Raw genomic sequence first — 25,104 nt, 5'->3', positions numbered from 1 at the left:
TGGTATAATAAGGCAGTATGAACATTTTGCATCAGAAAGAACGAGAATTTCTTCTAATATCTACAACCATAAGCACCTTAACACCTAAAGGTTCTATTCATACTGAGGACTGAAATGTGTCAAGTGCAATACAAAAAAACCCCAACTTCACTGTACAGTTACAACTTGAAGCAGCCACCTTAATCAAAGACCTAATGTAGATTTATTTATCTGCAAGATAAATACACACATAAAGCAGTAAAGTCAGCTCTACAGGGTTTGCACAGAGGAACAGTCACTGCTTCTTTGGGAGCTACTGACAATTAAAGATCACATAACCATCACACAGCAAATTATGAATCACTAGCACCATGGATCCAGAAAAAACTGAAAGAGAAGTCACTTTCAGCACAAGTCTGGCCCGGAGAGGGACAATTTTCCTTTCAGTGGAGTGAAAGACAATTTTTAGTACAAATGAGAAGGAAAAGGTGTATTTCTAAATACAGAAAAATATTTCCTTAAAGTGACTCTGATGATTCTTTCAGGACACGTCTCAAAGTGGCAAGTGCTAACCTTTCTTTCAAAGAATGAGAGTAAGGTAATCTGATGTTTGTCAGCCATGTTTATTCTTTAGATCTTTCTACTCATCAGTACCTGAAGTAGCAAAGATCTTAGGCTTTGCCTGTTCACAAACATGCAGGCTTAGACAGAAATCACCCACTACCCAAGCAGACAACTACCAAACACTTAGCAGAATGCCACTCTTGTGCCCCAACCTCTATACAAGTTGACCTGTACCTGAAAATGAATTCCCATTGTTTTTGTGCCGTCCCCCTTTCTCAGTTCCACTCGTTCTCTTAACTCACGACCTATCACTTAGTACTTCTGGACCCCTCACACAGAGGGAAGAACAGCTCTTCAGAGTGATCCCTCCAGCAACACAACCATTCTCTGCAACAGGTTTCACACTTGTTCTGGTGGAAGTGAACCGTAACTGAAATTTTGCTGTTCCACATGTGAAGTCAACATTCATTTTTGAAGACCCATCAATTGTAAATGCTCTGGCTCTAATGGTAATTTGCTGTTCTGTCAGCTAACGAAATTTGTCCCAATTCTCTATGCAAAACCCCTCAAGTTTTTATGTGTTCAGTGGTGTTAGCTGAAAGTTGTATCATAACTCTGTAATGATTTCACATGCTTTGGACATTTTTTTTTGACATGTTTTTTCCAAGATCCTTTCTACTGGCTGAGGGGACTTAAAAGACTGAGGAAATAACCACATCACAGAACCAGAGCAGCCTTCCCCCAGCTTTGTAGATCTGGGGTCACTTTTCCACCAATTCATGTATCCAACATTACTGGAGCTATGACAAAACTAGGCACAGGATCTAAGAAAAAGAAGCTTATCGCTGCCCTCAGTATTTCCTTTCAGGCCCTTCAGGAGGAATCTATACGAAGAAGACCGAAGAATCTCAGGCAGGTACTAGCTGGGAAGGGGCACTATGTTCTGAAATTGTTAAGAAACATCGTATCTATAGTGTGGAATTGAAACCTTTACTCATAAATCAAACTTCTTTTACAGTATAACTCACAGACAGTAACCTTAGTCACCACTGCCCTTCAGATGATGCACAAAAAATAAGTTTGCCCTAATACCCATCATTAATTGTTACAATGGAAGCTAAATATGACCTGAACCCAAAGATATGAATCTCCTTTAAGAAAAAGTTTTATGAGGGGAAAGAGAGAGGCAGAGGAGTGTTACAAGTCTATCAGGTTCACGTCTCTTTCATTTTTCAGAAAGTTAAATTACATCCAAATGAAATTACTGAAAAAAATGTCAAGGTTGCAAAGACAAGCACTCAGATAATTAGGAAAAGTCAGATTAAGTTTGCCTATGCATCCTTATTTCAGATTCCTTGTGTGCTTACGGTAAATCAATCTTCAGTTATACAGTTGGGTTTATTTGTTTTGGGTTGGTTTTTTGTTTTGATTTTTTTGTCATCCTGCCCCCAAGCAACAAGACCCCTGCCTCAATCAGTGCACAGGATGGACGACACACTGAAGATGGAGGGTTGTACAAGGAGCAAGCTGTTTCTGCCTTGTTTGCTGCAACATTTGGAAGGTGTGTAGTAAGGCAGCAACAGCTTGACAAGGAGAGGGAGAAACATTGTCTTGTGTTTAATGCCAGTGAACATCACTTTGAAGAACTGAAACTTCTTTCTACCACATCTAACAGCACACAGAACTTTGTGAAACAAGTTTTTACAGATGATTGTGACACATTTTATTAATTTCTGGACACCTAAAAGGTGCTTGACTCACAGAAATAATTAACATTCACAGATTAACTAAAACTACTATTATCCAGCTCTAGAAAAAAGTGTTTTGAAATTACACCTATGCAAAAAAATGAGATCAGGCCCTAGGCTTCTTGAACAGAACCCTCAAAATTAATCAATACTTTGAATACAGAAAAACTTGAAGCAAGAGATGAGAAAGCTGCAGCATTACCCCCATTCTATAAATAGGGAAATGAGGAACAATTAAGGTCTATAAATGACTAAAATTCAATGACAGCACCATACAAAAATCCCACAAAGAAGTTCATTCATTATTCAGTGCAGGGTTTGTATGGTGTGCAATAGTAAGGAATGGGGCCACACACTAAATGATGAGGATAAAAAGAAATATTGAATAGCTACCCATTCGGTGAGCACCGTCCATCTTGTGCACTGAATGAGGTAGTCCTGTGGAAAAAATAGTATGACGGTGTAATTAAAGACCATTTCACAACGCATACCCATGTATAGCACACGGGTAAACTTAATTCTGGCATTTCCTAATTTTGGAGCGCTTGACTTAGCAACCTTGTTCTGTTAACTTGTTTCTTCAGTAATAGTATTTAACAGAATTCTTTTAAATGGTGTCAGTAACTGGCACTAATTGGTCATTCTTTCACACTTCTTAACACATGTCAATGGCCAGTAGATTTCTTATTAGAGGCATTAACATGTACTGTAATACTTGAAAAATACTAGATACAGTTTCTTGTAAAGTTTATTAGTGATATAATGGGGATACTAGTGATATAAAGGTAGAAAAATACTTTCTTAATCTAAAATTACCATGTCAACAGTTTCTTTTACAACCAATCTTAACTTTTGAATTCTTACAAAAACTAATGAGAGTAACAAAAATGTTGTCTCAGCACCTTTGAAAGCCTAGGACACATCTTAGGTGCTAAACTGTAATATACCCGAGTATGAAGAGAGCAGCCTTTATTTCAGATTTTCTTGAAAATGCATACAGTTTATTTTCAAAGTATTTTCAGGGTATTGTTGAGCTCACCCTCTTCCTCTTTTGTTTCTTTGTTGCTGGTTGGAAAGCACACAGATACACAAGCATGCAGAATGTTACGGTTTCCATCACATCTATGGCCAAGGAACGTCTGCAGCACTTGTGGATTCTGATCCAAGACAACTGCTTGTTCAAGATTCATCAGGTATTGTCTGCAAGCTTCATAGTCACATCGAAGAATGTGCTGCATTAATGTTTGCTTCTGTACTCAAAAGAATAAAATATTTTAGAAATTACAAGTACAAAATGCAGACATATAAGCTTCCTAAATATTTCTAATTTTCCATTTTTAAAATTAATTTAAAGGTTTTTATCTAGGATCGTGGCTGGAAGTCAGTGCAGGAACTGTGGAGAATAAGCATGATCTCAGTTGTAGCACTGTTAGAAACACCTGTGTGCATTCAGGCACAGACAAGTGAAAGGAACGGAGAGGCTCAAGCGGCAGAAGCTGTGAGGCTCACAAAGATTCCTTTGGCTTCACAGCTGGATTCTTAAGGTTGCTCTTCTGTTTCATGGCTGTATGTAACAAGGGAAAAGTGGTACAACTGAGAAAACCTAAGAGGTCTACATGAACTAGTTCTTACGTATTTCTTTTTAAACATAGTATGTACGTGCTGCCAAGTGAATGATTATAAGGTCTGGGAGGACGACTCCGTATAGAAGAAGCTTTTCCACAATGCTGGAATATTAATTCGCTGTGCAATCCATCTCAATCTAAAGGTACACGGTACCTTCGGATGGCAGCTGAGCACACGGCAGGTCTAACGACACTGTCCCAAATCACAGGAGTTTTTACAAGTATGGCACAAAGATTCACAGGGACTATTCATACAGCATCACAGATGAGGACAGAACTCTACAGGCAAGTCAAGTGTAAAAACCTTCACTTGACCCTTGTAATTTCCTAGTGTACGGTCCAAATATATGATTTTAAAAAGAAAAAAAGAAGTAAAATACGTATTGCATTCTCAAGAAAATAAGGTGTTGGATCCCTCAGAAAAACTGTGCACTCATGAAACAAAAAAGACTGTACAGTGTTAGTAGAGATAAAAAGGTAACCATTTTAAAATAAATGCCTAAAAAAATCTTACTCATTAAAAGTTTGAAAATCATGCACCTCAAAATGGATCTTTCAATTTATTTGGCAAATTTTAAGTGTTTTCATATTTCTAAGAAAATCTTCTGTTGAAATGAGTTTCTTTAAAATAATGAAAATGCAAAACAGTATCTAAACACGAAGCTGCTGTAAGCATAACTTTATAAAACAAGTGAAAAAAAAAAGCTTGTAACTGGGTAGAAAAGAAAGTATTTTACCTCAACAGCCATAATGATAATAGCAGCTTTCTTTTTGATGGTCGAGTTAGCAGGAAGATTTGTTAAGGAATGAACACCCATTCCAAGACTACTAATAGGTGGAAGATCAAGCCAGTCAGGGTCTCGTATCCCACCCATACAATCCTTTGCCATTGGATAGATTGTACCATTTCCATCTCTAAGAATAATAGGTGATTCCTAAATTTGGGAAAAAAAGATTTTGTCATTAAGATTCCATCATTTATAAATATTATCCTTCCAAAAAGGTCCAGTTCTTCTTGACTGTCAACAATTACAAGAATTTACCAAAGATTCTAATTTATGTCATTGTCTCTTATCATTACAAGTGGTGCTGCGTAAGATACAAGATTCCCTTCTGCAAATGCCCAGAATGTGCTTAACATAGTAAATGCCATTAAAGTTATCTTCCTTATGATATACATTCATTATGAAATGTTACCAGGGAAATATATAGTACCTATGCTTCTACCTTACTTAAATGTTTCAAATAAAGTTGAAGTATATTGAAATGAAACATTCATATTCAGTTATTTTTACAAAAAAATGTTTCCTCCAATTACCCTCAACAGAGTATATCATGTTTGTGGAAGAGTTGCACAAAACTCTGATATGTCATTTTTAGGGTCAAATATTTTTTTTGTCAGTAATTCAATTTATTCTCAAGAGTGGATTTTTATGTGATCCAGTTCCAAAACATAGCTAGGTAACAAATTTACACTAACCCAGGCACCATTCTGTCAAGTTTCCCCCTGCCTTTTTACATTCAAAGTAGGATGTGAGTAGATGTGCTTAAGTGAATTGATTGCTGTTCCCTTTGTGCCCTCAAAATATTAATGGTACCATCAAGTCTTTCATAACTCGTTTGAAAAACCATTTCTTTGCCAGACTCTGGGAAAGCCTTACAGAAGGCTGTACCATCTCATTCAAAGATTACCGGAGCGAATTGCAGTGAGATTAAATGACTGAGACCCAAAACCACAAACCTGTCCAGCTGTAAAAATAGCAACACTTCTCTCATTCTGACCCAGGAATGCAATGCTGCTAGTAGGGAAATTATTTTCCTGTTCAGCCTTTCCTGTGGCAAGGTCAAATATGCAGTATCGAACCCAGTTCCCAGTTTTCAGAACAGCATGTACTCCTTCAAAGATATACAAAGAAAAAAGTTAAGTGTTTTACTGATGGCATCCAGCAGAACTTCTAACTAAAGCACTTTCAAGGAATTACTAAAATCAGTCGAAACGACTCTTTATGTTCTTTGGGCATTACGTGTTTTCCACTAGGACAAAAGACGGGCAATAAAGTAACCAACAGAGCTAGACTTACAGAATGGACTTAGGGGTATGTCCTACTTACCTTTTGAGTCTACATTTACGGCTAGGATTTCTGTTTTTTCAGGGATACACAGCTTTTTAGGTGTCCTCTGAAAACAGTCAGGAACTTTTGGAGTTCCACCAGTTTTCACAACCTGAAAATAAATGTAAAATTATAAGCTGGAATTAAGCACACACAGAGCTGACATTCACAATACTGAACGCTTCGTCGGTGTTTCACAAACGCATACCTGCAGTTCATCTATTCTGAGCAGCCTACAGTCTTGGAGAAGAGAAGAAGGATCAGGATCTGAATTAGAACTGCTCTGACAGCTTGCATTACTGGAGGTGCCCGGAAATTTCACAGCAACATACGCACCATCCACTTTTAGCACCTACAGGCAGAACACATTACAGTTTTAAAGCTTTGAACATAATCTCATTTGCTTCAAAATAAACCAGACCTTTATCAGGGAAAGAAAAACATTTGCAATAATCAGTGATAAAATTTTACAGCTCTTGGTCATTAGACTTGTCATTTTACTAAAATCACTGAAATCTTAAAAACTTGGATTTCTTATTTACTCCATGAGCATCCTTACTCAGATGAACTACCTCACTTCTCACTTACATCACTTTCGAAGTTTTCAAAGAAATGCTAACAAGCTTGTAAAGTGCTGGAACTCTGTGGTGATTCTTTCCAAGTCCAAAGGGCAAATATTTTTTTCTTTCCAATTAAAGAATAAAATCATGTATCTTTAAGAGCTAATTTGGCTCAGACGATATTCACCTCTTCAAAGGGTAATGGAAATCAGTTCTTTGCTTAAAGTTATTACTATTATTACTAGGCTACCACTATTGCCTATTACACAGAAAGAAAATAAAGCTATCCATTGATGTAGTGAGCAAGGAGCTTGAGTGAAGCACTTGACATCAACTGCACATTGAAAGCTCCAGAGCAGAGATGTGGTATAATGAGCTGGCACCAAACAAGATAAATATGCAACAAACATTCCTCTTTAATTGAAATTCTGTAAGTCTGAGATAACTGAAAAACTCATTAACAAAAATAAAACACAAAAGCTTAAAGGACTTAGATGCTTTAGCTTCCAAAACTAATGTACTTAGACTGCTGATATTGCTAATGCAGAATTTTCACCAACTACAAACAAGCATTTTACAGAACTACAATGTTTGCCTTATTAGGAGTTAATTAAAAGAACAGAATCGAATGAATGAAAAAAGCAAGCAACAAGATGGAAGTTTAAAGATTCTTTTTTCTCAAAGCAGAATACCTTTTTAGTGCATTTTCAACTACAGAAAAATGAGATTCTATCTTTCTTTTTAATAAAAGAAGAAAAATGATTTGACAAACTGAAAGATGAACATAGTTATCTCCTTTATCCTTAGTATCAATCCACTGCCACACTCCTGGACACAATAATGCCACTGGTAATCACAGAATCTTTCCCCCTTCATAATCACCACATTCCCTCTAAAGACATAGCAGCAGAAGACCGGGGAAAATACTTTTTCTATTTCTTACCCAATATCCTTGTTGGAATGGAAGAAATTTTAACATCAGAGAAAAGGATTCTACCACTTCTCACAAAGTAGAATGAGTACTTTCAAAGAAACACTGACACAATTTTTAAAATATTCATCTTTGAAGGATTAAAAACGGACTCTTGATAGGGACTGGGTAACTCTTCTGAGACAACATCTCTTCTGACCTCTTTCAAGTTACCCCTCTCATTGGAAGGCTTCCATTTCAGACAGAAATAAAAGGAAAAACAAAAAGTTCAAGTGACTGACTGAAATAATGCAATACGAAGTAGAGGTTAAAGAACAAACCACCCAATCCAAATTTATGTTTCACAAAATCCCTGGGACCTGATAAGCTTTCTGGGCATAGGGGCTCCAAAACTGGTAATACACTGGAGTCTCCCCTGCCTGAGGGTAACTTTGATGACCAGAAGCAGTTTGGGGAGGCCTTGGTCACTGCTAATGGAAAGGCCCAGACCAAAATGAACTGGAGCTGCCAAAGAAAAAAGCAGCTCCAACTCAGGTTCCCTGCTCAGGTTCCCTACCCCTCTGTTCTAACAGTGGTTCCAGACACCACTGAAGCCATCTCAGATAAGGAGCCCCAGAAGCTACTGTGGTTAAGTAGAATATCCTAAAGTTCGTGGGATTGAAAAAAAGCTTCTATTCCTCTGATACCACTGAACTGTAAAAAGGGCTTATTTCAGCCCGTATCTTTTCTAAATGGCACTCAAGGAAGACTCCATCAAACTCCTCATCAATGCAGACAAGAGACAAGTGCCAGGCTTTTTCATTCCAGCTGTCTTTCATCAGGTGGATAATCATGTAATGATTACCTCCTCCATGTAATGACAGACTTGGAGGAATAAAGGCTTAGTTTTGTTCCAAGCCATGAAGGACTTAAATTGAAATGAGATTGGAAGCTAATAAATTCCAAGGAGCAAGATGACACAGGAGTACATGTAGCAGACACACTTTCTTCATTTCTTTCAAGACTGCTCCAGTGTAAGAATTTTCGCAGTCTCTGGTCATTTTCTGCTTTGGCACACTTACAAAGCAGTGTGTAAAATGCTGGTTTTAAGATCTACTGGTATCAAAGTAACCACAAGCACTCAGGGGAGGGCTGTTACATAATCAAGTGCCTAGAGAGAAACAGGCACATCAGAAGTTGACACCATCTACCTGTCCACTGTTGTACAAACAGAACACAGCAGAGGTCTTGGAAGGATTTCAATCAATCAGTTTTTAGAGACATCATGAAGTTGCTGTGTACATCTGAAAGCACAGAGACATAAATCTTCTAGAAACAAAACCATTTCAGGAACAAAGGCTGAGCATCAGTAAATCTGAACCCCTTTCCTATCACTAAATTCCACCTTCTGAAAACTAAGTGAAAATTCTTTTTTTTATATACAAGAAAGAATTATACAAATGAAATTTTAAAAGGTGGCAAACATTTTGACAGAAGTTCAGAGCTATCATGCCTTATTCACTTTATTCTAAAGAATAATATTGTTCAAAAAATCAAATGCTCTTGCAGGTAAAAGGACAAAAGTAATTGTTTTATTCTCCTTACTACTTCAAATCTCAATTATTACATAAAGTAAGATATTTTGGCCTCAGAAATAAATTAGTTTAATGCAAGTGACTTCATGTAGTGCTCAAAAATCATCCACCAAATTACCAGTATTTCTCAAAGATATCCCAATATTCACAAGCTCTACAAATACATATTCTGCTGGGTGAGCACTGAGAGAAGCCAAGTGCTGCTCCACTGACACCATACTTTGTAACATCAAGTCCTTAAGACTCAAAAAAGTGTTTCAAAGCCTTTCCAATTTTCTGAAACATGAAAGGTAACACATAACAGGTTTAAATTGAAAAAGTATATTCCTATGAAGGATGCTCAGGCCACTGAGGCCATCCATACCAATACATCAAAGATGTGACCATGGAAGACTATGGAAGGCCAAAATAATGTGTATCTGGGTGGACTCTAAAAGGGTAGAACTTCTTACTTCAAGTCCTAAGACTCCAAATTCATGATTATATTTTCACAGTCTGAACCTCTGTTTACTTATGCACAGAACAGTCAGATTGTTCAGAATTTGAATCCTCTTTCTGCTTAACTCAGCTCACAAGTTAAATTACAAACATTACTGTTCCACAGTGAACAGCATCAGCTACTCCACAGCCTGTAGGAGAAAACTGCCAAGTATAACTCTTCTGCTGACTAAGGTGCCTCTGTTACTTTTCATACAATCACACAACTGATCCAAATTTCAAACAGAATATACAATGAGACATAAACTTGTTTCTTGTCATAAACTGTATTTCTGTCTTTCACCTGGACACCACCAGGCAAAATTTGTTACAATTTTGTCTGCTGGATTCTATCCAAACTCTAAAGATAATAGTGTTACAAAACTATAAAAGCAAAAACATGACTGACACTATTATACATCACTGGGAAAGGACAGCATGCTTTATGATGAAAAAAACATCTTTGCCATAAATGAATTATGCAGAATAGACTCGGCAGCAGTAACTCTATTCAGAAGTCAAACCACTTACTGGTTTTAGCAATTCAATGAAAATATTAATATAAAAATTCAAGGTCATCTGTATTTACTATAGTAGTTCTTGATGCAATGCACAGACAGCTTTGCAACCGTACACATAAAGAATAAAACAGTCTCTGCTCTCAGCACCCTGGGGTCTGAAACAGGAAGCATAGACAAGGAAGAGGAGCTTCCAAAAGCTGGTATCAGAGGCAAACAGTGGTTTCAGTGACTTCAACTAGATTTCAAAACTTCAGGTTTTTTTAAGTTTCAATGGATTAAATTGCTCCATGCTCCCTTCTGCAGAAATGACCTAAACACATTAGTGAAAATACATTGTGGGCTTCCTCCTTTCAAAGATATTGCTCAAGGCAAATCTTACACTGCCACACAAGTAAACCTATTAGGGATGCAAGTAAAGTAACACTTACTAAATCCAACTGCCTTCTGTTGGATAGCTATTTATTCTCTTCTGGTAACTCTTTTTTTTTAATTTTCTGTGACTCAAATAGAAAGCAATCCAATCTTTTTCTTTGGTGGAAAACCTTTATTGGCTTTCTTGTTGCTCTTATTTTTGAAAATCATACCAGAGAACTATCTAGAGGACCTAATGCTACACATCATCACACAACAATGCCAAAGGAGAAATGAAGTATTTTCCTCTATAGGACTCTGTGTCAGAGCAAAGGTTTACTACAGAGAAAATGAAAAATTTACAAGGACCAAACAAACAGATTTTCTAGAGTAATAAATAAAGTAACTTTTATAGTCATATTAATGAAGCATATAATTGCTAATCAAAATACTCCTGTCCTTTGGTTGCCAGAACATGAGATTCTCTCAAGCATTCCACGATGTGCATGTGGGGGTCAGTCACAACAGGTGAAACTCTTCACAGTGTCACTGAACATGGGGGAGGTATTGCCCAATACACTAAAAATAGTATTTTGGATAAAACCATATCTGCTTTTCTTAATATTGTTGTTCAGAATGTCACTTTTTAAGATTCAGCATGTTTTGTTCATAACAAATTCACTCTATTATTACCATTGTTTTATGGACAAATTAAAATACAACAAATCATACTCATCAGAAATACTCTTAAGCATCCCCTCACCCAAAGTATGATTCTTTGAACAGTTAGCTTATCTAAAAGAAAAAACTTTTTTCTCCTCCCCAAACACAGTGGGACAGTGTATTTTAGACAAACCTTGCCAACAGGAACGTTCTTAACATCTTCCACAAACACAACTTCCCTCAGAGACCACTGCTCTTCATTCACCTTCTCCTCCTCTTTTGGGGCAGGAGTAGATCGTCGTCGCTCTGAGACAAAAAAGTTATTACCAAAAAGAAAGACTACTTAAAGCATCAAAATGCAATGTTCAGTGAATACCAAACCTTTCCCACAAAAAGATTATCAACAGTCAAATTTAGAAATTAACAAGAGGTTAACAAGAATATAACTTTAAGAGTCAAGAGATACCTAACAGTGTATCATATAATTTTCATGCTTTTCTATGCATTTAGTACTAATAAAGCCTACATGAGACACAAAGCAGTTATTGAGAAAATTTAAGCAAAGTAACTAGAATATAATATTTTTTTAATTTTTAAATCTTAAATAATACAGTAATTAGAATACAATCAAATTAAAAAACAAGAAACAAGCTTTGTTTTGGCAGGGCTCATACACTGTAAGCAAAACATTTAACACTGTGAGACCCTTCATTCAGCCTTGCTGCAGTGCTTTTTATCAACTTTACAAAAAGTCTGCTTGTCTACCACATATGGATTATGGTAAACTTCTAGAGGAAAAGCAAATGAGGCAGAAAATAGTTAACAGCAATTGCAATAGTTAGATTCACTGCAAAGACTTTATCTGAACAGTAACTGTAGTACACTCAAAATGAAATTTAAATATATAACATGGCTAAATTAACACTGACAAGAACCTTTAATCTTCTGCATTGAGTATAGAGTGTAATTAATACTATCAACATATTTGAAGAAGCAGAGAACTTCTAAGCTAATTGTACAGTTAACTTCAAACACTACTTCAAAATACCCAGCAAAGTTGTCATCAGTGATAAATTACAGTTGAATGAACTGTAAAAGAGAAGAAATGAATAGTAAAAGACTAACAGTAAAATTAATTAGTACTGAAGATCTGAGCACATGAGACTCTCAGTCACTGCATGAGGCCAGTTGAGTCTCTAGGTGAACATGTCTTAAAACCACAGTACGTGAACAATTAGAAGAAAAAAAGGCAGAGAGAAAATGTCTTCAAATGATGGCATTGTAATTAATACTTTATAAATTTATGTGTTCAAACGGACATGAAAAAAGTGCTTATGGAGTACAGTTACATGAATTCTGATGTAGCCTTTTACGGTTTTAAACAACATTTGTATTATGAAACTTCTCTGCTTTTGTATGTTACTAAAGAATGTCTAATTTTAGACATTTTTTTGTAATAGATGACAATCTACTGCTTTATACATAGAAATTCAACTGCAAGGCAAGCTGTGCAACAGCAGCTTAATCTGAAAAGGAGTTTTCCAAAATAAGTTCAACTTCTGGGCTGTAAACAAACTCATTATCACACTGCAATTAAACATAAACAACTTTATCTTAAGACTTCCTCTCACCTCCTGAAAGATACTTTGATTCTGAGAACCATTACACTTGCACAGATACACTGTACAGCAAGGAGTCGCTGCTTATACCAATATATTCAAACCTAACACAATTCACTGATTATCCAAAGTCTATTACAAAAGCCTTTATCTGTACTGCAGTAGAGACTGAAAGACTGAAGGATTCTAAAATTAGTACAGAATCACTGTAGAACTGACTTTCATGGAAACATCTATACAAACATTTCATGTCACTCTGAGCTACACATCACTTACTATATGGCATTGATGCACTGCTTGCTATTGAAGATGCATCACTACAAGTGGAAGCTGGGGATGGTGGAGGACCCATCTCAGTTTTCACTGGTTCCTGTTTGCTTTCAGGTCTAGAATAAAAATAGTACTTAGAATGAAGAAAGAAAACAGCGAAATCTTTCCCTCGGCAATGGACAAAGTGTGTGTCCCAGCCACATTCCTTTAATGATACCTTAATGAAACAATTCCACACTTGGAAACAATCATCCTGAGAAGGCCATAATCTTGATGTTGGGGAGAGTGCAATGTTGCTTAATCAGGGATTAGCTTTTTAACATTAACTAAGCATAGATAAACTATTACAGAAAACAAACATGATGAGCTTCATTTGAAGACAGGAAGAATAATTAGCTTTATACAGTAACCTGAAACTCCAGAACTGCTAAACGTTTTCAAGTTTTACTTGAAATTGTTTAAATCTGTTTTAAGAAACATTTAAATGGCAATTGTCAACTCCTTTTTTTTTAAATATGGAGGGGCTAAAACAGGTTTGCTGATCTCATGAAGGGCCAGCAAACAGCTGGTTCCATTTTCAGCTATTAAAATTTAAAATCTTGAAAACTTTGTGAAATACTGTAGGCAAGTCTCTATTTAAAATCCGTTCTGCATTTCACATGTCCACAGGGGTTTCACACAGCTGAGACACATTCCCTGCAGTGAGCATTTCTGCACACTTAGCAGATTTTACAAGAAACTCAGCCTCTTACAAAGATGGCAAAATTTTCAAAATTATAAAACCCTGACCTTCCTTCTTTTCAATTATTAACCACTCACCAATTCAAGAGAATATCAAATAAATGCTCTGTGTGTATGTGCATGTGTGTGTTCTCCACACTTACTTTGCCTCAGTAGTTTTGCTGGCTTTCTCCATGTTCTTCAAGCTCTCAGGGGACCGAAGCTGAAATCGACAGCTGTCATTCATGTTCCAAACAGATTCCATTAATACACCCACTTTAGGAATTCCAGCACTGATTGAAAAAGCAACTGCTCCAGCATGATAGAGGGGGTTATTTCTTAAACACACCTACAGACACAAGTATTTATTTCTATGAGAACAATGGATTATACTGATGGAAATAATATGTGCATGCATTTTCTTGGTGGCATTATGTAGTAGTCAAAATATAGAATATTTATGGAATTAGGTGAAGAGCAAAGTCAGCATAATGTACAGAAAAAGAGGCTGTCATGTAATTCACAGCTGAAAGCAACAGCTTTAACAGTGCAACTGTTTAATATATATTGAGTTACTCAACCACAAAAGGAACAATTAATCCAATAACAGAGACTCATCTCTGTGTCAATTAGAATGTATTTGGAATCAAAAGAAATGTTCTCCCTGAGAAGGAGCTGCTTTGTCTCATATTAGTTCTAGTACTAATCACAAGAAGAATCGAATCCTACACCTCTTTATCAGTAATAAGCCTTTTTGGTAAAGGCTTCAAACTAAAGGTCTATCCCACTGCATAAATGAAGCAAATACTGCAGACACTAAAATGACAAATCATTTACAAAGCTACATGTTCCATCGAGAATTGTATTCTGTAGTTACTTTCACTCAAAATACAGAATCAGTAGGTAAGGTAAATAGAAATGCTTTGGATGAGTACAGCTTGTTCCTCCCTGTGTGCAGCAATAATCATATTTATAAAACAATAAAAACACAAACAGGACACATCCATTTACAGTCAGCTAATTAAAACATACTATTTTAATTCCATATGATGGCTACCAATTTTGTGCATAACAAGAATAGAACCTAATTAATTTTGTTGTGGTTTTTTTAAGAGCAGGTTGTAAGCTCATCACACTGCAGATTAAAAATGCCGCTGGTGCAGCTGCACTTGCCTGGGTTCCAACGGTTATGTTTGGCATAGACGAGATACCAGCACTAGACTTCGGCTTTTTATTTTTTGCTCTGGCCTTTTCTAGCATTTTCTTCCTTTGGCTGAAAGGAACTACGCCCCTGTGGAAAAACGCATATTATTTTTAAAATGACTATGAAAGAAAAGCTTTATTCATAACTTCAAACAGTTTATTCCTTCTGCTTAATGCAATCGTGATAAAACATACACGTGTCTCTGCCACCTTCTCCAAAATCTCAAAGCACTGTAGAAATGTCTTCCTTTTCTGTATTCACCCCCACTTTCCACATTCATCTCAATGGCCAATTTTTTAGGAGAAGAAGAGGCAGAGCACACCAGTTATTTCAAACGGCTTTCCCTCCAGTCTGAAATGCTGCAAGATCTCTGTCACAAGTGGTATGTTCCAGTCACCACTCTCCTGTTGTGTGTTGTCTCTCTGAACTTGATGGCATCTTTCCCACAACTAGTGATAACTTCCAGAATTTGCAATGGCTGGGGAACAAGATAAACTATTTTGTTTCTAAATTTTAAAAGCCTCACTTTCTCTCTGGGGACACGGCTAAAGGAGTCTAAGACTCTCATGACAGATTTCTGCTGCAAGAGGGGAAAAACAAAAGGACACTTCTTTTGTAATTGTGTCCTCTAGATTTAGCTGAAAGTAGCGATATGTACACAGATAAGCATGCTTATTATTTTGACACTCCATGTTTCAGTAGGTGGGTTATAGAGTTAGATGCTTTGATTTGAACATGCTCCTTCATTTTAAGCAAAACATGAAAAGCACAGTCCTGTGCAACGCTGGAATTTGAAATCCTGTCTCAGTGTACTACAGACCACTGTATCTAAGGGTATCAATAGCAACAGAAGTTTCTGTATACATTCAGGTGGCAACAAACTTACCACAGCCAACTTTTAACCCCTTCCAGAAAGGGCACGTTAGTTAATAAATAAAGACTACATATAAATGGTAAAAAGTCTTTTTATATATTGCACCAATTATTCTAAAACAGTAAAGATGGCAGGTTCTAAAAGCCAGGCATCTCCGAAGTTACAGCTTAGCAGTTACTACATTAAGAGTAATTAAGTGTGGAATGTCAGCTGTGACATAATGAAAGAGCCAAGAACCCAGAGAGGTGTAATTCTGAGATCTGGGACTGGAAGTTATAATAAAATATGCCTGTGTTTAAGTTTACAAGTCGTCTCACAATTCTACTTAAAAATATTTTCTACAGAGTTAATAGAATTTAATGAGAAAGCTGTTTCATAGGATTAATTTTCAATGCTCTGATTTCCAGCTCATCCTCAAGTATTTAACTCATCCATGCCTCAAAGCAACTTGAACTTTGGGCATGATACACAATGAGATGACTCCTAACACACTGAAGAATAATGCATGCTGACAATGCACTAGTATTATTCCATGAGTTCACTCAAATTAGAAATTAATTTCAGAACCCTTTGGGCAGTAATATTTTCGAGGGTTTGTTTTTAGCTCGGTTTTGTTTGTTTTTGACATAGGTTTCTTAATTATCCAATTGTTAGTTAAAATATTTTAACTAACATTTATTTCATATTTGGTTTTAAAGTGTTACATTTCAACAACTCCAGAGGGAGCATCAGATGCTATTTCTCCTTTCTTTAAGATTTGGACTACAAACAAACAGTTGAAATTTTCTAATAGAGCCAGGCAGCAGAACATCGACCTCATACGTGGCTAAGTTTGTTCCTATTTATAATCTGGAAAGGCCCAAAGGGCATATAGAAGATTATTCTCTGATGCAGTGCAGTACTGATACATCTGAATGCTAAAGCATTTACACACATCTACAAGAATAACCTTATTCTGTTAAAGTTGTTATAATAATTGGATCCAAGAGCTTTAGGCATTCAAAAATAGAATAAATATACTTCAAAAAGGGAACCTAAGCTCGAGTGCAGAGTTACAGAACTCAGAACAAGGGTTCAGTTGGTTTTCAGTGCTTCTCAGAACTAAAGACAAGAAGACATCCAGAGGATCAACACTGTTGTAAACAAACACAGTATTTACTTACCACCAGTACAAGTTGTTCTCTAGCTGAGCACATGTATAAAGAGCACAACAATGTAAAGAAACAATCCGCTCTCCCTGAAGCTCCGAGTATGTCTGTGCAGTGTGTTCTAATTTAGAAGCCACAGAGCTTAAAGTTTCATCTACCCATGTAGCAACCTAAGGGAGAAGGGAAGAAAGGAACAAAGAAGGTAGAAGGGAGGGGGGAAAAGTTGCACCATAGTTGAACATTTAATGTAATATTTACTGGTTTTGAAAGGAGAAAAAAAATCCATCACAAAACAAAAACCAAACAAAAAGAAGCTCACACTAAACAATTTTTCCCCTACCATCTTTTCTTTCCCCAAAGAAGAGCTTTTCATGATTTCCCTCCCCTCTATTTCAAGTCCTCAACATTAACAAAAAAGGTTAAAAAACATCCCAGCAAAAGGTGTCATAAAGGATATGGATGTCTTGGTGTCTTTACCAAGGAAGTTTTAAGTTCACTCTTAACTGGGCAGAAAAGCGTATTTTGGTAACGCACTTTACATCACCAAAAGCTTCAATGCCCTTAGTCTTTCTAGGAAATCTATACAAAATATTAACAAGCCTCTCTGTTCTCAAATCAGTGTCAGTTTCTACTGTAACAGAAAAATGTCAAGTGTTTTAGATAATTAGGTAAATCAAGTATTTTCACTGTTTCAGCTGTAAATCTGACAGTTTGTTGGTTTTGTTTTTAACTTTTTGCATTTCTACAAAACATCAGTTGGAGAGGAAAACAAATGAATGAACAAATTGATTACTTCCTACTACAGATGAAGCTGAAGAATCAACGTCTCTATAGTATACTGTAAGTAACTGAAAAAAAACCAGATTTGTCAAATTAAGCAACCAGCAGACTTCTCATACCTTGTTATTTTCCGTGGCAACAGTTGCTCTAATACTATTTGCAGAAAGGAGCACTATCTTTTCATTTGTTAAACCCAGGAACATGGCTCGTGGATGATGCAGAGAGGGATTCTTAGGAAACAAAGAAATATTTCAGATATACAAAGCATATGAATCATTCTGAAGGTAAGCATTTAAAGCTGTACAGTACCTGTGCATTTCTGTAAGGCTCAGATTCACTCCACTTCCACTGATAGAGCTCTCCTTTACTGCTCACAGCCACGAGCTCAGAATAGAGAGCTCCAATACAAATAAACTTTGTTCCATCCTACAAACACAGAAATATACAAAGTCTAAGACAGCAATAGTGTAAATACATATACAAAAACATATAAATGACAAAAAATATACTTGGAATTCTTAATTTTTTTTTCAGAGCACCCATAAATGTTGAACCTTAAAATAAAGATATATCCAGCTTGTCTGAAGCTCAGCATGCCCTCACACACACACAAAAGCCACTGTAACTGACAAAGTGAGGGAAGAAAGAAATAGGTAGCATTTCCCTAAAGTTTAGCAATAGCATATACCTGGCAATTAACTTGGACTGTTTATTAAGAGATTCCACAGTATTTTACAAATACAACACTGCTCATAAAATCAAAGTTGAGAAGATCTCTTTGACTTGTGGTAATAAAAAAATGTTCTGCCTTTTTTAAAATTAGCAAAAAGGCAACATAGTTCCACTATTCCATTGCTAAGTACACTCAGGAAGGTATTTTCAGTTACACAAGAAATCAATTATGAAATTCACTGTCTCATCAATTAAACAACTCTTATCTTTCACTTCTGAAAGTAAGTAGTAGTAAAGAAGGTTGTTTAAAAATATCAGTATGCTACATATGTCACATTAATGTTTTGTTATTCCCCCCTTGTCCTTTTCTCCTTTTTACCATTTTACCAAAACTCACATGGATGGAATCTTTCTACTACCCTGTACCTTACTCAAACCTCACAGGTCTGTTTCCCTCCCTCTCAGATTGGGCTCTATCAGTGTTGCAGCAACTACATAATGTGATAATCTCATTTTTGCCAATTCCTGTTCCCCATTGCGTTGAAATGGATCTTGAACTACAGAGTAATTAAGTGACTTCACAAAACATCTAATTCTGCTTACTGAGAAACATTTGAATGTTTTGTTGGTCCTCAGCAAGTGCAGCTATTGGACAAACATGTTCTTTCTGAAGTTCTTTACTAGTAACAACTAAAATCTTCCTTCCACTTACAGGAGAATACAGCTTTATAAAAAAAAAACCAAAAAGAAAAACCCACTAATACTAGTATAAAATCAAATGCTGTCTTCTACAGCTACAAATCTAAAAGACAGGTACATGATAACCACTACAGAGAGGACTGTTTATCTCCCAGATCAATAACTTTAACTGCCTCTCTCAGATTACAATATACTACATTTAAGTACTTCAGCCATGAGGGGAAGTTGAACTCTGTCAGTCATTAAAAAAGTCCCACCAAACAGCACATTCATCTGTCCCCTAAATTAAGGGTCTTTTTTTTCCTGCTACAGAAGTTTAAAAGTGGAAACATATTTAGTTTCATACATCTGGACTGACACTGTTTTTTTACTGTTTTCATACCCAGAAGTGAACATTTCAAAAGGTGTGAACGTGTCCTTGAATAACACAGGATTCAGTAACATTTTTACCAAAAGCTCAAAACATTCATCAGTCTTTGGGAATAAAGAGAAATGCAGCAACAGGAAAGCACAGAAGCAATCACAAGCAATTCTCTTTTATGCCCTGATAACAGGCCCTGGAATTAGTTAAATCATTAGAGAGCTATTTTGCTCTGGAGGGCATCTACCAACACAGCACACGAATGTTAATCCATGCCATGATCAGTAGATGCCGTGCATATAAATAAAACATTGCATATTCTGAGAAAGAACTGCCATCAGAACCTACTCTAATCTAAGGAGATGCCTCTACTTCATCAGCAAAGAAGAACCTTCGCAAGTTATCTGGCCTAATGCCTCAGATTTAAGTATGGAAAGCAATTAATTTTTGCTCCAAGACACTTGCATTATGATTTCTAATCCTGGTAACATATTTTACAACTTTTTATCAACTAACAGTTTTGTACCAGAAGCTTAACAGTAGAGAGACCTGCCAGTCAAAATGTTTCTCTCTTCCATCAAAATACCAGCAGTTTAACTACTTTTGGATAAAGGTGGAAGGCCTTTCCAGTAAGACATCTTCATTTAACTAGAAGCTCAGGTTTATATGAGTGCATATCCAAACAGGTATCTGGAAAGCAGTTCAGTATATTTAAATAGCACAGGCAATTAGATATCATAGTAAAACAAAAAAATCCCACACCAGAAATAATGGCCAAATGTTACCAAAACACAGCAGATGAGTCAGTGTTCCAAGTCTAAACTACATTTATTCTTTGATGCTAAACCCCTGAAATATCTCTCTACCCAAGCTAGATTCTCTCATTCTAAGCAAGGGGGACAAAAGCTACACCAAAATTCTCACTGACACACAAGCTCAATGTTACTGGAAGAAGCAAACAAACAAAAACAAATCAATGAACAAAAAACCACTTTAGACATAAAATGTCTGGTAGAGAGAGCATCTATTAGACAAATGTTTTTTAAGTCTCTTCATTTCTCAGTTTGAATGCCCAGATGAAGATGACAGCAGCTAAAGGCGTGCTGCTGTAAGCAGAAGTAAGTCTCTATATTCACTTTCCTCTTCAGGCTCTCTAGATTTATTTTGAAATGAACACACACACAGAAAGAGAAAGCATTACAGATCAAACCAGCAACCTCATGATACTGTGGACAGACCGAAATGGGAACACTAGACCAAGTCCATAAAATTTACTCTAATTAATACAGATTATCATTTCCACTCTTAGGAAGCTTTTCAGTTTGGTTTGTTGGTATGGGGTTTATTTTGTTTGGCTTTTTTAAATTCATTTCCCCGAGCATCTAGGTAATCCATAAAGACAATGGCTACAGATACCCAATTAGCAATGTAGAGCTGCTGTTCCTACTACTTATCTCTCACGTGGGAATTACTTCTTGCCATGAAAATCGAATTAGGGTTCCAAAGAAAACCAGTTACACAAAGCCAAGGAGGATTTTGAAGGAGCAACCAACACAAGTTATTGATCAATTCAAAACAGAACTGCAAATAAATGTCAACTTTCACCACTGTCGTTTAAAAGCCCAATCCACACAAACTGAAAGTATCTCTGGGAATCATAATGCTTCTCAAAAAAAGTTTTCCTTGAAGGATAACTTAAATCATTTCATGAGTTCCTACCTATGAAATGCTCTGAGCACCCAAGTAAATAAAAGAAAAAAGAAAAAAACCAAACCTTATGATCTACAGCAGTATCTTGAAAACAGAGGAGAAAGTTAACACAGTAATAAGAGAAGTGTAGCTTCTAAGAGTGCAAATATAATTACATAGAATTTAACTAAGTGCATAATAAAGAATATACTTTATTACATTATCTCACATAAACTGAGATGTCAGTCAAAAAGGAAACACACAGTATTTATTTGGAAAAAATAAACAGATCTACTGCAGAGCACACAAATAAAAGACTAAAAATAAATCCATACCTTATCTGGCCACCACTGCAAGTCTTCTCCCAAAGAAACGGGACTTTGAACAGGTGTATTCTTCTTGTCCAGGTTTGGTTCCCCTTCCTTACTTGTAGAGCCTCTTTCATTATCAAATGAGGCTCCATCAAGCCACCTCCGTTCACGCAAACGTAAAACGGACTCACGTTCACGCAACAGCTCAGAGTCTCTCTCTAAGGGAAGAAGGAGAACTGGTATGCAATTGGGTCACACCAGTGGGATAAAAGTAAGCCACTCTCTAGTAAAGACCCTTTAGGACGCAACTAACAGCAATTAAATCTACTCACACAGATTAAAAATATAGTCCTGACATGCAACATTCAATACTTTCAAGCGTATGTACTTTATAAGTGCTAAACCAAAAATAAACTAAACTGAAGTCTTTTACTTTTGTGCCCAATAAAAAACTGCCAGAGCATTTTCAATTACATCACAAGAGGCCAAATACCTTTAACATTGCAATTTAAAGTTTTCTAGTACAATCTGCAGTTTTGTAGTACTGTTTTATCAGTTTAGTAACAATAACAAAAAAACCCTTTAGGTCTATATAGTCTGTCAGATATTCTTATGCAAACCAAAAAAGAGTATTTATTAGAGAGTTTCATAACAACTTTGCCAGAAAAACAGTAATTTGGAAAGGTTAAAGAAAGCAAGCATTAAAAAAAGCTCTCATATACATGTTTGATAATCCAACCGCCTTTGTTTAAAGCAATATTCCACAGAACTAGATTTATTAAATTAATGTCTATCTGCTTTGAGTAGATCGAATGCAAACTTTTCAAGTGTCAGACAAGTTTTTATAAAGATCCTCATAGGAAATTGTTCCTTACCAAAATGCTTCCCCTCCAATTGGCCTACAAACTGTCTAAAGCCAGAACTCTGCAGTTCACTCATGCAGAAAAATTTTTTAAATCAGGTAATCAAACTAACTTTCCAAGAGTCAACAATGCATGGAAAATAAGGATTATAAAATTCATGGCAACATCTTATATAGAATAACCTTAGGAAAGGAAAAAAAGGAGTAATTTAGGAGGAGTTACGTCAGATGCTGAATATTTGCACATGCACATAAATGCATTTAACCTACGAAGTACCTCACTTATGCTCACAAAAATCAACTGGAATTACGTGTATGAGATGTCTGCATTATTGTATCAGTGTCAATGAATTACGCCAAGTCTTGGGTCTTTTGCTGTATTAGACAAATGGGAAAGTTTTTGCATAAGCCAAACATGACAGCTTCTATAAAGTATTATACTTATTGTACTTATTTTCTAGCAAACATCACATTGACTCCTGATGAGTGATTTTGTAACAGGAAGTTACAAGTTCAGCAATTAATATATACTAAAACACGTTCATGAAAGGTAACAAAGCTGTACTAAACAAACAATCACAGCAGAGGTTGGGATAACAGTTTGGAAATACTCCAGGCATTTGCGCAACAGCTTCAAAAAGATAGGAAATTGCTGCAGGGGCTGTTACAAATCTTTTAAGTGTAACACACTAAAAAAAATACTCTAACACTGCTCAAGGAGTTTTTTACCAGCTGCCAATAATTCTCCTTATCCAACTATAAATATGCTTCCAAAAAGTAAAATTTAGATTTCTTCTTCCTCTTTAGTATCTAAAGTTCCTGATTCTATAAAGGTAACTTCTGTCATGGAACAACTAAAGAAATATGAAGAACAGTGTACAAAGAGCAACCCAAAAGAAATAAGGAAGGAAAAAAAAGAAAGAAAATATTAAGAATGCTGCATGTCATCAACTGTTGCTCATTTTTGAGCCAAATTAAATATTTTTAATGTAATCTATGTATTAGTAGGTACATACACTACTGTTTAAAATAAACTTAACATGCAAAATTTTGTAACACCTGGCAACAACAGTGATCAACAATTAGATTTAAAATACATGACTACCAAGCTTCTTGCAGAACTTACCTGCTAATAATCAGAATTCATTAATAATTTTGATGAGTAACAGTCTATTTGTCTACTCTATATTTGACAACATATTATAGTCTATTTTCGCATTATATCAGAATCTAAACCACCAGTGTGTACTATCACTAGCTTTTTCCACAGCAAACTACTTATTACAAAGAAAAAAGGTGCAAAATTACCTCTGGATGAGCCTAGCCTGGAAAGTGATGAGCGCCGAAAGGATGGATAACCAAAGTAACTAATATCTTCTGAAAACATAGCATCAGCATCAATAATGACACTTGGGTGAGCAGAATGTATGTCAGCATCCAGAAGAGACATAAGATCCTCTATAAGAGGAGACAAGGGTCTTAAGTGAATAATCAGCTACTTAAAACATCAGCTAGAGAGACCATCAACTAAACAAATATCAAAACAAAAAAAATATCCTATCTATTAATTGAATTTCTGCTCTTCAGATTCACCAGTGCAAACTCATGTGCCTCCTCTGCAACCACATTTACAATCCAGCTTGGCAAACTAGTGAAGGACAAAACCATTTTCCCTACAAGAACTGCTCAGTCGCTTATCTAACCACATTTCCCAAACAAGACTTGCCCAAAATGTATTTTTCTGTATCCCAAAAATTCAAACTTTTGCCTATCACTTGAATGAACAAAGCCCTAGGATAAGACAGACACACATACACGTGTGCACACACACTCATGCATGTGATGCAGAACTCCAAAGAATGAAGGGAGGACGGAGCCAACGGAGAGCCGGCCTTCACAAAGCCACGTCTTTGGTGCCAAAGACTGTGCATTTCTCCATGGAATGTCTCTTTCAGGGAGTGACATACTTGTTTAATTCACAAGCTAGTACCTTGCAGCTCTCAGTACAAAGCTTTAAATGGTAGCTACATGAAGAACAACAAGTTATCTGGAAAAAGCACAATGTTTTAATACCATCCAGTTTAAAAAACCAACCAACCAACCAAAAAAAACAAAAAAAACCCACAACCAAATCAAAAAGTTGACCTTAAATACTATGACTGCCCTATGTTTCTATGTTGGAAAACTTGAGTTTCCCTGAAGTAACGATCATTAAAGTGTAAAACAATCTCCCTCCCCTTACTAAACTAAAGCTACTATCCACACACAAAAGAGGCTACTGGATATTCACGTAACTCACTGAAGTCCAACAATACAGACTGACAAGACAAGTGACCCTGACTACCACCTTGCTGCTACAGAAAGAACAATCCTACTTTTCTCCTTCATCCATCCCTGTGTCAGGCACCTCTGTGGGGCAAGGTGGGATTTCTAATTCTACAACTGGCACATTCACCTGGCTTGAAACTGAAGTTCACAGGGTAGAGAAGTAAGGTGGGAAGGGATCTTCAGACTGACTTAACTAGGTAGCCAGAGCCCCAAAGTTGGTGCCTCACCATATGCAGCAAAGCCGACCAGATCCTACTGCTACCAACTGAGATAGGTCTGCCCCTTCCCAAATATATTCAGGCAACTGTGACTTAAAAAAAAAATCAGGCTCCCGAAATTAGGTTCCACTAGCCCATACAGGCACACAAAGCTCACCACCCTGTGAGGGAATGGCAGGATAGTGATAGTGCCTTCTGGCAGCAGGATAACCTCATCTCTTTCACCACCGGTGAAGCAAATGTGA

At 36.4% G+C, this 25,104-nt stretch overlaps 1 protein-coding gene across 1 annotated transcript in view; it reads right to left on the bottom strand.

The window, feature by feature from the left end:
- Positions 1–25,104, bottom strand: part of UBR5 (ubiquitin protein ligase E3 component n-recognin 5) — an 81,936-nt gene that overhangs the window by 26,911 nt on the left and 29,921 nt on the right. The window contains exons 8-21 of the mRNA XM_071554055.1: positions 23,622–23,771; positions 21,476–21,687; positions 18,029–18,145; positions 17,839–17,949; positions 16,955–17,109; positions 14,887–15,004; positions 13,878–14,062; positions 13,000–13,109; positions 11,298–11,410; positions 6,236–6,379; positions 6,028–6,139; positions 5,658–5,812; positions 4,654–4,851; positions 3,331–3,541 (exon numbers count right to left, since the gene is read on the bottom strand). Of these exons, the coding sequence (XP_071410156.1) occupies positions 3,331–3,541; positions 4,654–4,851; positions 5,658–5,812; positions 6,028–6,139; positions 6,236–6,379; positions 11,298–11,410; positions 13,000–13,109; positions 13,878–14,062; positions 14,887–15,004; positions 16,955–17,109; positions 17,839–17,949; positions 18,029–18,145; positions 21,476–21,687; positions 23,622–23,771 (2,091 nt within the window). The remainder of the gene's footprint in view (positions 1–3,330; positions 3,542–4,653; positions 4,852–5,657; positions 5,813–6,027; positions 6,140–6,235; positions 6,380–11,297; positions 11,411–12,999; positions 13,110–13,877; positions 14,063–14,886; positions 15,005–16,954; positions 17,110–17,838; positions 17,950–18,028; positions 18,146–21,475; positions 21,688–23,621; positions 23,772–25,104) is intronic.

Source organism: Pithys albifrons, chromosome 4 (genome assembly GCF_047495875.1).
Source record: "Pithys albifrons albifrons isolate INPA30051 chromosome 4, PitAlb_v1, whole genome shotgun sequence".
Taxonomy (NCBI): domain Eukaryota; kingdom Metazoa; phylum Chordata; class Aves; order Passeriformes; family Thamnophilidae; genus Pithys; species Pithys albifrons.
Note: the sequence above shows the minus strand (reverse complement) of the source record. Positions and strands in the feature narration are given on the sequence as shown.